This window comes from Punica granatum, chromosome 1 (assembly GCF_007655135.1).
Source record: "Punica granatum isolate Tunisia-2019 chromosome 1, ASM765513v2, whole genome shotgun sequence".
Classification (NCBI taxonomy): Eukaryota; Viridiplantae; Streptophyta; class Magnoliopsida; order Myrtales; family Lythraceae; genus Punica; species Punica granatum.
The window spans coordinates 28,812,670-28,826,854 of record NC_045127.1 but is presented as its reverse complement, the minus strand read 5'-3'; the positions used below and the strand labels follow the sequence as shown (position 1 = coordinate 28,826,854).

Sequence of the window (14,185 nt, the reverse complement as noted above, 5' to 3'; positions counted from 1 at the left end):
TATGTTCATATCAAATTGCACCGGAAAGTACATCGGAAATGGAGAAAACGGGTTTTCCATTCATTTAGGGGACAAAAACGTAATAGGAAATCTAAGCTAGATTAGCAAAAGCTGCAAATTAGACCACCAGAGGAAAATGACCGTTCGGGACGCCAAACACGGGAACTACCGGAATAAAAGTACGGAGGTGAGGGTAGAAAGAACCCGCACCTGACCTCACGGGTGAGGTTAGTAACCGCACCCGTGACGTCATTCTGGTGCCAGCTGATACCCATACTAGCTGGCGTCCAGTTGCGCTCCCAGAACAGTCGAAAATTGATTTTCGACCCTAAAACTTTTCAACACGTTACAAAACAACCCCAACCTCTCTTTCCCTATAAATAGAAGATGAATTTTCAGCATATAGGACTTTTTGGCTCCTCTCATGTGTTGAGAATGACCTGAAAATTCACCAATATCTACCCCACACGCCCAAACACTTGATTTACTAACACTTGTGTTGTAGGTTTCCGATCAAGGCGAAGTCATATATCCCGAGAAGGTGACTCGTTCCCGATCCTTGGAGAGCCCACTCAAGCCTGACTTCCCCCTACTTAGGCACCCCCCTTACCGACTCCTTGGTAGATTCCCGAAGTTCCTACAATCCCAATTTGAGGGCTAGCTATAATTTCTAGACTCGGGTAGTGATGTGATTAACTTAACTTAATCGGGTTCCATGTTAAACACTTGGAATAAAATAATAATAAGGTTTAGGCTATTAGATTATGGGTAGATAGGCCTCTATGAGATGTTTGTACGTGTTACATGCATGTTATGTTCGTATTTTTCTTTTTAGTGTAGAAAAACCAAGAGATGGGGAATGAGCGTACGTTGGTGAACAAAATCGCTAGGTCTGGTTCTATGGTAGCAACGACTACCGCCACACACACTGATGCCAACATCATTGGCACTCATCCTTGGAGGGGAGGCATCGATAGCACCAACATGCACCATTACTATTTTTAATTAATTTTTTTTTTTCAATTTTCAGATTTTGAATTTTTTTTTAAATTAATTTTTTTTAACAACTTTGATGGAAAATTAGACGGAAGGGGGTATTTTTGCCCTCGACCACAGTTCAGGGTAGCAAATGTTCTGAAATGAAAGTCGAGGGGCAAATCTTCCCTGGCCCGATAGTTTAGGGGGCTAAGAACACTTTCGCTTGGGACCTCATCGGACATTTCGTTTCCCGCCATAGACAGATAGACAGACTCTCGCAGTCGACGCCTCATGTCACCTCTCCTTCCGTCCTTCCTTCCTTTCCTTCTGTCTGCTTCGATCAAATCTCCATTGCTCTCCCTCTGCAAATCTGTAATCATGAAATCTCGGGGAGAAGAACAAGAAGAAGAAGAAGAGGAGCCCATAGCGGATGATGGCCTAGAGGTAATCTCCATTGGTTCGCTGTACAGAGGGCGGTGGGAGAAGAAGTACTGGAGCTGCTCTAGGGTTTGTCTTCTGTCCTGCTGATTGTTTCTCTTTTGTTCAGTTATTTGGCTAACTGTTTTCTGCAATCGGCCCACTTCTGCATTCGGTAGATGGAATGGAGTTGAAGATTCGAGGAGCTGAAGTGGGGGGCTTATCTTGGAAATACCACTTTATGAGTGACCCAATGTCGCGATTTTTCTGAAATTGAAGCTTTCTTTAGAGTTCTACAGGTTTTATCGATGAGTACTATCGAGCGAACTTGCTTTTCTGTTGGTCTAGCTAATGTTTAATCGCGATTACTCGCCGAGAGAGAGAGAAAGGGAGAGAGAGCCACTTCATAATAATGATAATCTCTCTCGAATCCAAAGTCACATAATACAATCTCCTTCAATTAACAGTATGGCTCATGTCATGTCACCAGGACGACGGTAAACGTTGCTTTGGTATGCCGATAGCGGGCAGGCTATACGCTGTAGTTATGCTAGTGACAGCATTACAACCTATAAAACCCATGTTTGTGTTACTTTTCAGGGGAAAAACCGATATCCTTATCCAGTTGGATATCATGCTGTTCGGTTTCATGATGGGAACGGATTTGAGATGGAAATCCATGAAGGTTCTATAGGGCCTTTATTTGAGGTCTGTGGCTACGCCTTGCTATTTCAGTATCATGCATTTGCTCATATATCCCTCAACAGTTACGTGACTAATTTCAGATTACGACTGCTCACGGACATTCCTGTTCTGGACCAACCCCCAATGTTGCTTGGGAGAAATTTCAGAAGAAAGGTGTTCCCCGCAAGAAGATCCGGCATGATAAGAGGTTTTCATGCAAAATTGATGGTGTTGAGGTAGTTAATCACATGTTACTGCCTTTTCTGATATTTGGACAGGAGCTTTCATTACATGAAATTAATATAATACTGCTGCTGTACTCATTTTTGGTCATATTATGTATTTGCCTGCTCTATTAACTTGCTGATTGTCCATTTTAAGCATTAGAAATTCTGCCAGCAGACACAATGCACTGATATGTGCTTTTCACTTTCTATGAATGGTGCAGCTTTTCGGTTTTAAAGATCAAGTTGTTCAGAGATTTCTTAGGGAGCTTGTGGCAGATCTACATAGAAGTGCAGGGTGTAGTCTACTATCTCCCACCTACTGCAATGGAGCTGCAGTAGCTGAAATGGAAAGTGAATGCACGGATTTACGTGCATACCAGAACTCATCGGCTTTCCTGCCTAAGCCACTAACTACAGGAAATATAAGCCAGAAGCATGAAAAAATAGTTAATGAGTCAGAGAGAGCAGCTAGCCCCGAAAGACTTAAAACTGAGATGCAGAATGATATTGAGGTTATATCTTCAAGCAGAAAACGGCGGAGGAATTCCAAGAACACTGAAATCATGGATTTCCCTGCTTCAAAAGAGGTGGTTTTGAAAGAATTTCAAGGAACGCTTCCAAGAAAAGCATGCCCAAGCCATGTACTGGAGGCATGTGAATTGCTTAAAGCAGCTGGAGAAGGTTTGACTCCTAGCAATTCTGATGATGTTTGTAGTCTTGTTAGGGAAGCTGCAACTTCTGAGGGAAACAAGCAGGAGCATCCAGAAATTTGCAGATCAATTACCATAACTGACAACATTTCAGTATGTGATTCTCCATGTGTTCCTCAAAAGTCAAAACTCCACCTTTATTTCTAACTTCACCTGCTGATCAAAACTCCAATTTTTCAATGCATTGGCATGTTGTATGGTCCATACTGTCATTATTTATTTGTTTTAAACCACTACTTAAACAAAGCTTTTCAAACTTAAAATTAATGTTGACCTGGGGCTAAGTGTGTTTAAAGATACTGTTGGTTCAGTTTTGATGTACTCTTACTTTCTTGCAGCTTGATAGGTTATGTATTGAGGAAATGGATCCCTTGAATTCTTCAGTGCTGATGGAAAGTATAGATGAAGAAGCTGCAATCGTAGAAGACTCTGAGGACATTACTGACAGTGATGCAGTTCTTATTGTGGATGACACACCAGATGAGTTGTCAGGTATTTGAAATCAATCATTTGCAACAGTACATGAAACATAAATGGGATATTCGCACATATACACCATCCTCTACTTTCCTTAACCATTCATTCACACGGTACCGTCATTTTGAACCATGATAAAACTTCTTGCCATTCAGAGGATCCCCTTCATTTTGATGATCAACAGTATGGTGCAGATAATTCTATCTGATATTGTTACGATAAACCATGACAAAAACTTCTTGCGATTCAGAGGACGAACCAACTGCAGCCCATACGAACTGGAATGAAGGTTTTGTGAGTGAATCACATCCAAAAGAACTGGACACCCAATATTCAGGTGGGAGCTCAGAAAAGAGTGAATTTGACTCTGTTGGTCAGGAAATAGCTCAATCTATGATGGCAGTTCTGCTTCCCCAAGCACTTCCTCTTCTCAGAAGGGGCTCAAGGAAGAAAAGGGAGAGAAAGGGAAGGACTTGTCTGGTGCAAAATCCTCCAAATAACAGCAAACTTCAGGAGAATGACAATATTGACAGTTTGGTGAATGTATCATCTCCTAGTGCAGGTATATTTGGAGCACACTTCCTCTATTGACCATATAATTTCTGAACTAGGAAGTAGATTCGCAAGTTGGTGCTGTTTCCTTGAGTTGACAATTTGCTTAACGTCTGTTGGATTCCAGATGTAACTATCTCTAAACTTGATCTAGTGAATGGGAAAAAAGTGCCAGCTCAGGATGCAGATGTTGACATTGCTGCCAAAAATATAGAACATGCTTACAGTGCTGCTGCTCCTGAAGGTTCAGGGAATCATCAACATACACCTCAAGCGGATTATTGGGTAATGGTGTTTTGGGATATTGCTGAAACTACAGTCTAGCCATATATTCTGCTCACACATTTTGCTGTCTGGTCCTATGTCCAGGATTCATTGGATGATCAGGACATACTGGATTTTATAGAAACAAGTGAAATGGCGAATATTGTCTATCATGATAAACAGCATGCGCCTTTTGATGAGAAGCTTCGGGAGAATGACTCGAATGCTTCTGGGCAGTTGTTGCCTCAGAATTTTCAGAGGCATGAACTTATTTCAGAAAGATCGGGTTTTCTATATGCTGGCCTGAATTCTGACCCTAAATCATTTGGAATACATCATGAGGAGCAAGGATTTAAGATTGCATCCATCAATTCTGAAGCCCATGGTACCATTATTGATCAATTTCAAGTTATTGACTGTGTAGCATTCTTTAGATTGCCTCATCATATAAAATTCTTAATCATCCATATGTTTGTTTATATCCAAAAGTAATTTCCAGCTATTGACTTCATCAAGTATCCTGCCATCATATAAAATTCTTAGTCATCCATATGTTTGTTTATATCCAAAAGTAATTTCCAGCTATCGACTTCATCAAGTATCCTGCCATGGGATTTTACAAGGAAAATACTTTTTCCTACGAAAAAGCATTCTCCCATATCTCTGAATGCGAGGGTGTCAAAACTGGGTTCCGATGTTTCACAAATTACAATCGGTCGGCTACTCTACTTTTCAGAGGATCTAGGCTGATTGGCTCGGGGGAGATAGAACCCCTCATCTGAAAATTTCATGCTGACACAGTGATTATGTTATTGAATCTAATGAAATACCTGCCAGCAGAGATTCCAACAAATGTAAAACTCTTAATATCACTGTGCACCTTTTTATTTTTTGGGGATAAGTGACATTGCACATTATTAAGTTGTCTGATTTGTATTATCAATCTGCTGTAGGTGTTAATGATGCTAATGCTCAGAATGCTAAAGCTGATGATGAAACCGGAGATGCAGGCAATGGAAATTGTAGTCACATTCCAAGTGCAAGGCTTCTAAGTAGAATGTGTGAAGCACCCCTCTCAGAAAGCACTGTGCATAGAAATTCTGGAAATAATTATCTCAGAGAAAGATGCCCTATTGATGGACACCTGATGGCTTGTGAAACATGTGAAGTCTGTTCTAACGAACAACCTAATTATTCCAGATCTAATGCCGACGAATCCTTGCTTGATGGCCAGCGTAATGTTTCCTGCAGAAAGTATTCTACTGCAAATGGCAAACTTAAGTTAAATGGAGTCCCTGTAGTATCAGAAAATGAGGTATCTATTTATACCTCCAGTGATAGGGGTACCTCTGGTTCTATTGTTCCGTCTGTCTCAAATGTTGAAAAATCTCAATCCTGTGTACACATGGGTTTGGATGTAAAGAAAGACATTGTCAAGTTAAACAACTGTTTATTATATCAAACACCAACTAGAGGCTTCCCTGATATCACATCATCTGCTGCCAAGGAAGATCAAGTAGTTTCTCAACGACTCGATGGGCATGTGAAGGCTTACACTGAGCTCAAGGGCATTCTTCAGTTTGTAGGATGCTATTCTCATCCCCTACCTACACTATCAGTATTGCTAGGACGATATGGGAGTGTAATATACTTGTGCGTTCAATGTGGCCTTCTAGTAGATGAAGTAAGGACTCTTTTTCTCTACAAGTTACTGACTGAAGAGCCAAGGATAGGTTGCCCTTCTTTTATTGGTCAGACATCACTTCTTCCTCCAATTTCAAAACCCAGCTTTGGTGGAGTAAGTTGTATATGATTCTTATGAATGCACTGCTCCATTGATCATTGATTTTGCAGTGTATTCTAAAATTCTGCCTTTTACCAGATAACGCTCGAAAGAACGTGGTTTCAAATGACACCAGATGGGCAAAGGCTGATATTGCTTGGGAATGCCAAAACACCATATTGCAGGTTTAGTTTAGTTCTTGTTCGTGCAATTACTTTGTGAGACAAAGTGTCAAGTTTAGCTGATTCGGGGTGCATGTGCATGCAGGGAAAGAAGAATTTCATGTTCATGCTCAACATGTGCATCAGTCTGCTTGGATGATTATGCAATTCGAATTGTTCAAGTAAATATTGGATATGTGACAATTGTGTTGAACCTAAAAAGCGTAGATAGAATACTCTCAGTACTGGTTTGTGAGCCTAACCGTCTGGTTGCCACTGGAGAGAGTGGAGGACTGCATTTGTGGATTATGAATCGGACATGGAGGTACTTACGTCCATAATCAAACTAAAGCATGCACTTTCTTTCTTCATGTTCTCAGTACTGCTGCTAAACCATGTTTACATTTTCTCCACCCACACCACTCCTAGCTTCTTCTGTTGAACTGTTTGCTCAAATATTTGATCTTGAATTCTTAATTGTTTAAAAAGGCAGGTAATCTCATTCTCCATCTACTGTCATTTCAAGTCTAATGAGAACAAGCTAGTCCAGTTCTCTTATGTTTCCTTTACTGTCAGGTGTGGATATGCACTGGAGCATGTTGGTAATGATAGACTTGACCTATCTCAACAAAAAACCTATTCAGTATTAAGGGATTATCTATCCCAAAATGTGTAGTATTTGTGGACTAGGAAAGGAGATTTGAAAAGATCTTTATGTTTGGCTGGACATAGACAAGGTGGATCATCTGCTTTGAACCTTTTACGTGCTTTAAGTGCATGCAGATTCTTACGGCATAGATATTTCATTTCCTTCCATTATTTCTAGCATGATTGCATTTATCTTTGCAGTGTACAACTAGAAGAATTTGACCTACCCGCTTATGGGTGCTTCTCTCCTTGCATAGTGGAATTGAAGAAAGTCCCGAAACATGCATCGCTCCTTGTCGGCTCTAATGGTTTTGGGGAATTTACCGTATGGTAAGTCACCAGTCTGCAAGAGTAACAAGCAAAATTGCTTACGGAGAGAGTAGATCATCAATTTGGTATCTTTTATGTCACTTGTCACTATATTGTTTCATAGATGCATCAAAAACACTTTTTTCTGGTTGGGAACTGGAGACATGTCATTAACTAGGGGAGCCATTGACGTGGAAACCAACTCCATGTCTTTCTTTCTCTTAGAGCATATGACCATCTTGTTGAGCAGTCATCTGAATCGTCAATTATTGACCACAATGAGAAAATATGTGCTTCTACAGCTATTACTACTCTTAGCTCAACTGTGCCTGGGATGCTATGACTCCCAGAAACATCATTAGCAAGATGTGGCTTAAGTAATGCAAATCTTTGGAACCATCGTTATAAGGCCATGGCAATTACTGTCAACACGCTCTGTTTTACTATGTTTAAGGGATATTTCAAGACGCATCTCCGTAGCCAAGTTCACTGCTCTGAGCACCATAGTCCACCGCTTTCTTCCGATCAGTTCATTTAGCTTGAGATGGAAAGATACAGCTTCCAGCAGATCCAATGTGGACGAGCATATAAATGAAATTATGGCTGCAACGACAAGAACGTTCCAAGAGTCTGATGGCAGCCATCCCTCTCTTCATCTTCAACTAGAAGGGGGAGAACTCGCCCTCTGGCTTCTTGTATCTGCTGTCTCTGATGCTGAAGATGACTGCCTACGAAATGCTTCTGAGGTAAATTCTGTTGCTTGGTGGAGACTGGCTCTACTGGCAAAGAATGCGATGATCCTGGGAAGCCCTCTCGATCCGAGGTACCTTCTTATTTTATATTGAATTGCAGATGGTCTTCATTCTAAGGTGTAGTTGTACTTTTTGGAACTGGGACGAGGAATCAATTCTCTCATGATGTCGAGTTCTTTCAAAAGAAAAAGTAGAGTGGAAAATGAGTGTACAGACTTATTTCTTGATTAGGTGAGGCGAACTCCATAATTTTTTAGATGACATTTAAACTCCTGACTTCATTCCACAGGGCTGTTGCTATAGCTGCATTATCGGGTCATGGGGTGATCGGTACACGCGATGGAATCGTCTACCTCTGGGACTTATCTACGGGAAATAAACTCGGCACGCTACATCACTTTATTGAAGGTACACAAGTTCCTTGAAAGAAGCATCCAGTCTATTTTGCGATCCTATTGTCGACAGTTTTTACCTTGACCATTATTAACCTTCCTCTCTGAATCAGGAAATGGCATTTCTTGTATAGCAACGGATGATTCAACATCAAGCATCTTAGCGGTGTGTGGCAACAATGGGGAGGTGATGGTGTATCAGCAGCCTCATGGGGGCAGTGCAGATTAAGTCGGGAAGAAGAGAACCCATTTTACTGCTCTCGGTTGGGTCTCTCTTTCACGTATTATAAAATGTTATTAGTCCATTCACCAGATACGCAGTTCGTGACAAAATGGCTGGTGCCGCGGCATCTTGTATAGTCCTTGGACAGAATGCATCGCCCTACTCTTTTATTATTGACGTTTTTCAACCTTACCATGAAGTAAAATTCTAAAATAATATGAAAACATATGCTTACGCTTATGGCTACGAAGAGGAAACACGAGGTCTGTGAGTTGAGTACCACGGCAAGTATCATCATCATCCTCAAATGAGGAGATCATGACGTTATCTATAAATCATCATTGCCCGTTCATGCATGGTCGACATGGATACATGGAGGTCCAAATTACACAATTACTGCAATCAATCAAAAAGGCCAACAGCGATTATCATTTAAATTGCTAAAATTGGGGCATGGTAGGCAAGGAATGTCAATTCTATAATCTATCTTCACCGAGCCTCATTTATCGAAAGGAATCAAGCATGGTTTGTTAGGTTGGGGTTAATGACATTATGACATTAGAAGCATAGCTTTGTGAATATGATTAATCAATATCATCAAATCACCATTTGATCAAACATATACTCAAGGAGGAAATATATATATATATATATATATGATCAAATCTTAAATTAAACGTAATATGATAAATTTATCGAGAATGATGAAATTCTATTAACTATTCATTACATATAATGATGTGTCATCTATATCCATATCTATTATATATATGTAATACAGACTCTATGATATCGCATGGTAGGATGCCTCTATTCGGGTGACAAAATTTTGCCACGTCAACGATTTGATAAGTTTGAGAGCCTCACAAGAATAGACTATTCATATTCTTGTTTAACTTTTAGGCCCCAAAAGTAATTAAAAAAATATAAAGAAAGTGAGAAGTGGGTATAAGTTCATTGTTGCTGCAGTGATAGAGATATTGCTATTGTCCCTATTGTCCTGCGTTCGAAACTCTTCATTTAACTTTTCTCATTTTTATTTTTTTTTCCATTTTTATATGGTTTTCTTTCTTTTATTTTTCTTTTGCTTGTTGCATGGTTGTCAGCACCTCATTTTGGTTCACTAGTTCAAGCAATGCGCATCAACGGCTATTCAACTTATGACTTGAGCATTGATATAGAAAAAGGCTCGACAAAGTAACAAATCACTATTCATCCTCAAGTCAACAGAGATGAGCAGATGATTCAAGCATACGACAGAAGAACTTCCAGAATCATCCAACGATATACAAAGCAAATAAGGAGCCCAAACAGCTTCCAAATCGACATTTTTAGAATACAATACAGATAGTGCTATTTTCTACTAGTTCACTCGACCATCAGAAGATAGTCAATAATGGGCTTCAAAAATCTCTTGCGGTGCCAAACAGATGAAAAGTGTCTTCAAACACATTTCGCAAATCATCTGCTCTATATAGAGCAATTTTCTAAATACAGACAACTTTTTGGTGGAAGTCCAAAAACGCCGGTTCATCAGACAAAAGCTAATGCCCGATGTCAGACACAGTCATACCCCGCAATTCTACATATCATGAGCATCGCTTCAGATTGCTTCTCGAAAGTCATGCAGACTCCTTGAATGACTCCCGAGTGATAGAACAAGCCAACCTTTCAGTGGAAAGACATAACCGCAGACTAGTCTAACGAAACATCGGCAAATGAAGTTAGCCATGCATTGCCCTGAAAACTACAGTGGACAGACGCAATTGGCCATATCAGACAGCATAACCTTTTTTAGTTTCCCGAGTGATCTCCGAAGATCAGAAAAGACCATTTTCAACGGAAATACATAACCGGAGTTCCTTTTGGCGGAAACTTGACGCCGAACAATTGGCCAGCACAATGCTACTAATATCAAGGCTTAGTGTTAAATCCTCAGATTGAACTACACAATTCATTTAGAACTCCAGAACAGTGCTTTTATGGTCCCATATGCATTTTTTCAATCCTTCGAGGTTTGTTCTCAACGAATAGAGATCGCAGCGATCTCTGGCTTGCCCAAGCAACTTAGAAAGCAATATGAGAAATCCGGCTATGAACTCTTAGGACGTCTCTAGCTTCACATTTGTAATATCGGCTTATTGGTCAATTATTCAGTCTGATTGACAATGCATATCAAAATTACCAATGTGGAATGCAGACACGAGATAAGCTCTTAAAAACGACTAACTTTGCTCTGATCGCCTGAATCGAGCAAAACCGGCATTCTAGCCCCAAAACCACCAGAACATTTTCTTATGCAAAATGGGCAATCTTGGGCTCGTTTGAATCGTTTTTGCCCGCACATTGACAATTCGACATTCATTTGAACCATGAGCCTCGAACACACGATCAATCGAGACACGAACTTTCTCGACTCACCTCCAACCCGTGTGGGACCCACAGATCAACCATAGTCTTCTCTTTCCCCATCATGGCTGAATTCTCCAAGAGATAAGGCAACTTGCATTTTTCTTCCTCTTCAAAATATCTAAGTGTTTGAAGACAACACTCCAAGTTCATCAATGCTCTTATCTCTTCTTCATCAATGCAATGGAAGAAGATTTATCTTCATCTTTTCCTAATCAAATCGCTTCCTACTAATCAAGAGCTTAATTGCTCTTTGCTTGCACTAATCTTGTCATTAAGCTTGCCTATATACCCTTTAAGTCATTAAGCTAATCACTTACCTTCAAGCATTATCTCTCTAGCATTTCTCACTCAAACAAATGCTCTCAACCTCCTCTCAACCTTAGCAAACCCTCAGCAAGCTTTAGCAAGCTAAAACCAAGCCAAAACCCTAAAACTTAAGTCGGAAACATGGTGGTCATCATCCTGACTTAAATCCAAACTTGACCAAACTTCATTTCCCACATGTTTTCGACCCCCTCAGTCCATTTCTGAAGTTAGATTTTCAGTTTGAAGCCTCTAAGTCAAAGATCAAGCCTAGCACAGAACCGAACTGAGTTATACCCTTCTCGGGTCAATTTTTCCATCCTGGGTTTCTGGGCCTTCCGGGTCACTTGGAGCTGAAACAACCCCATCAACCATCTTCCCTCACACCTCTAGGGTGTCCAGGAGTCAAGAAACCCCGGGCCAACCCGCTGGTTTTGGCCCAGTAAGAAGATTCATCCCGACTGCCTAGTCGGGTTAGATTTCCTTACCATCCTTGCTTTTCCTTGCAGATCGGGTTGACTCGAGACCTTTTCCTCCAAGTGACCACCACGGTCACCTCCAAGGGTCCCTTAGCCACCGTGGGCCACCGATCTTGCGGCCAAAAGCCATCGGAAGCCACCATTGCAATGTTCGACCCGAGACTTGCCCAGTCGAGTCTCTCTATGGAATTTTTGTGTTTTGTCCAACTTTGCAAGGCTATACGGGTCAACTCGAGACCCTTCGACCCAAACGACCATCACCACCACCTAGAGGGGTCCCTTGGCTATCCAGAACAGCAGTGACCCGCCGTGGAAACCAGCCGGAAAAGCCTGAACTCGCCTTATCTTTTCGGGTGTCCCAGTCAGGTCGAGGAACCTCCAGTCGGGTCTGTTGTTGCCATTCGGGTCTGTGCAAGCCAAAACAGCCCAAACCCGATCCAATAACGGGCCAGCCCGACTTTTTACAGTCCCATCCCGCATCCCGGAACTAGGTATAACCATTCCCGACTTAAAGGAGTTAGGACTTTTATTTTTACTGCATTTTTCAGGGCGATACAGTGGTTCAAGAACCAGTTTGCATGGAAAGTTCATACTTTTATGCGTTTTTACGTTATATCATGCATATTTATCATCATGTGACGTGCTAGCATGTCGAAAAATATTTAAATCGAAGTCGAGGAGGCCGTCTTGGACAGAAATAACCGAGGAAGCTCACTGTTTCACCTTGAGGAGGGTGACCGTGAGCTCTCTTTGGTTTTTCCGGGCTATAATCGGTCTCCTTGCCCCGATTTAAGTTGTCCCGAGTTTTTATGTGTTCCCACATCCATGAAGTCGGTATCGTTTTATCGATTCCATAAATAACATGTTTGTGCATGTTTGTATGTTTAAATGTGTTATTCAAATCATGGTGATATCGACTTTGTAAAATACGTGTTATTTATCGTGTTTTACGTTTGAGCATGCGAGAAACGATCAGAAACGGGATGAGGAAACTTCATGAGACCCGACTTGGGCTATGGGACCTCTCTGCCATCCTAAATGGGAAGAGGCCAAGAGCCTCTTTGATGAGGATCATGGGCATGACAATGAGGCTGATGCACACGAGCTTGGAAGTCGGAATCATGAAGAGGCTTGCATGTTCCGAGTGGGCCAATCACACGGGCGAAGGCCAAACAAATCCAACAAGTTATGGAGAGCTTGCTGATGGGCTTTTTGGGCCAAGAGGAGTCTAATTCAATTGGGTCTCCAAAGGCCTTTATTCACTTGACTTGCCATGAGATGCTGAAGATGGAATAAAAGACTGCCAACTATTCTAGATAGCCTTTATTTAGTTTCCTCTGTTATTTCTGACTTTAGGAAACTAAGGATATTCCAATTGCCTTGTTTATTAGTTTCCAGTTTCTCCTATGCTTATATAAAGGAGGCTGAGTAGCTGATCAGAGGTAGACTATTCTGGTATTTCGGTCAGATTTTCTCCTTTGTTCTTCATTGAACTCCTTCGGATGAACAAGTGTGACAGCTTGTGATTGTTCGGTACACTTTGATATTATTGGTTCTTGTTTCTTCATAAACAACGGGTCAATAATCCTTGTCTTGATATTGTTGGTTCTTGTTTCTCTATAAACAACGGGTCAATAATCCTCTTTAACTAAATCTGTGTTTGGCGATCTGGGAATCGATTCAAGTTGGTCGTCGGGTTTCACAATCCTTCGTGAGGTCCGCATCATTTTGGTATCAGAGCTTTGGCTCCAATCTAGGTTTCACCTATCCTATTTCGTTCTTGTTATTGTCCTTGTCCTAGGGTTCGAAAAATTGTTGAACGACTTATTGTTGTTTCGGAAAGGTCTGAAAAACAAAAACAAAAAAAAAAGAAGAAAATTCGTCCAAAAAAATACATAGAAAAAAAAGGGGAAAGAAAAAAGAAAGAAAGAGCAATTGTTTGGGAAATCTTTACTTTTGGGGTGATAGAAGCTTTCTTAGATATATCTCTGCTAATCAAGTAAAGTAGGGAATTTCAAATATTTTCTATTATTTTCTTCCATATCTGCCACTATCCCAGAATTACCTTCCTTTATATATTATTGTTTACTTTGTTGGACCACTGGCATATAAAGTGCAATTGGGAACTCTAATATTGTTTCCTTTCAATTGAATATTTTCCTATCACATTCCTTTTTTGTCTCTTTGAATCATTCATTCCTTCCATTTCGATACTTTCCATAAATATCTTGTTTCCTTATTCCCCACAAATCTTCCTTGTACATCTCAGTTATTTCGTTATCTTCATCAATCACATTATTTCTTTTCTCATTTAGGTTTGGATGCTAAATTTGATTCAATTTTTGAAATCAATGATTATAAGTGTTTTGGGCTAATCAACTGATTTTACTCTTGCGATTGAATTGCTTAGTTTC

The 14,185-nt window shown here is 40.6% G+C and overlaps 1 protein-coding gene across 4 annotated transcripts; it reads left to right on the top strand.

The window, feature by feature from the left end:
- The first annotated feature begins 1,230 nt into the window (after positions 1 to 1,230).
- Positions 1,231 to 8,823, top strand: LOC116192300. 4 transcript variants are annotated; one of them, XM_031520818.1, is made up of 15 exons: positions 1,234 to 1,485; positions 1,996 to 2,103; positions 2,181 to 2,315; positions 2,528 to 3,109; positions 3,355 to 3,508; positions 3,744 to 4,055; positions 4,200 to 4,330; positions 4,415 to 4,694; positions 5,263 to 6,107; positions 6,192 to 6,277; positions 6,360 to 6,578; positions 7,103 to 7,231; positions 7,665 to 8,033; positions 8,252 to 8,370; positions 8,468 to 8,823. In XM_031520818.1, the coding sequence occupies exons 1-15, from the start codon at positions 1,270 to 1,272 to the stop codon at positions 8,581 to 8,583; spliced, it is 3,801 nt and encodes a 1,266-aa protein (XP_031376678.1). In that variant the 5' UTR covers positions 1,234 to 1,269; the 3' UTR covers positions 8,584 to 8,823. The 4 variants fall into 4 exon arrangements, 2 of the variants coding, with proteins under 2 accessions (XP_031376678.1, XP_031376677.1); XM_031520817.1 differs by having other exon boundaries at positions 4,173 to 4,330; XR_004154043.1 differs by lacking the exons at positions 8,252 to 8,370; positions 8,468 to 8,823 and adding an exon at positions 6,830 to 6,855 and having other exon boundaries at positions 1,231 to 1,485; positions 4,173 to 4,330; positions 7,665 to 7,684.
- Positions 8,824 to 14,185: the final 5,362 nt, after the last annotated feature.

Coding starts and splice junctions, on each gene's coding strand:
- LOC116192300 (XM_031520817.1), top strand. CDS start 1,270: ATGTCACCTCTCCTTCCGTCCTTCCTTCCTTTCCTTCTGTCTGCTTCG. Junction 1,486..1,995: donor AGTACTGGAGCTGCTCTAGG/GTTTGTCTTCTG, acceptor GTTACTTTTCAG/GGGAAAAACCGATATCCTTA. Junction 8,371..8,467: donor GCTACATCACTTTATTGAAG/GTACACAAGTTC, acceptor TCTCTGAATCAG/GAAATGGCATTTCTTGTATA.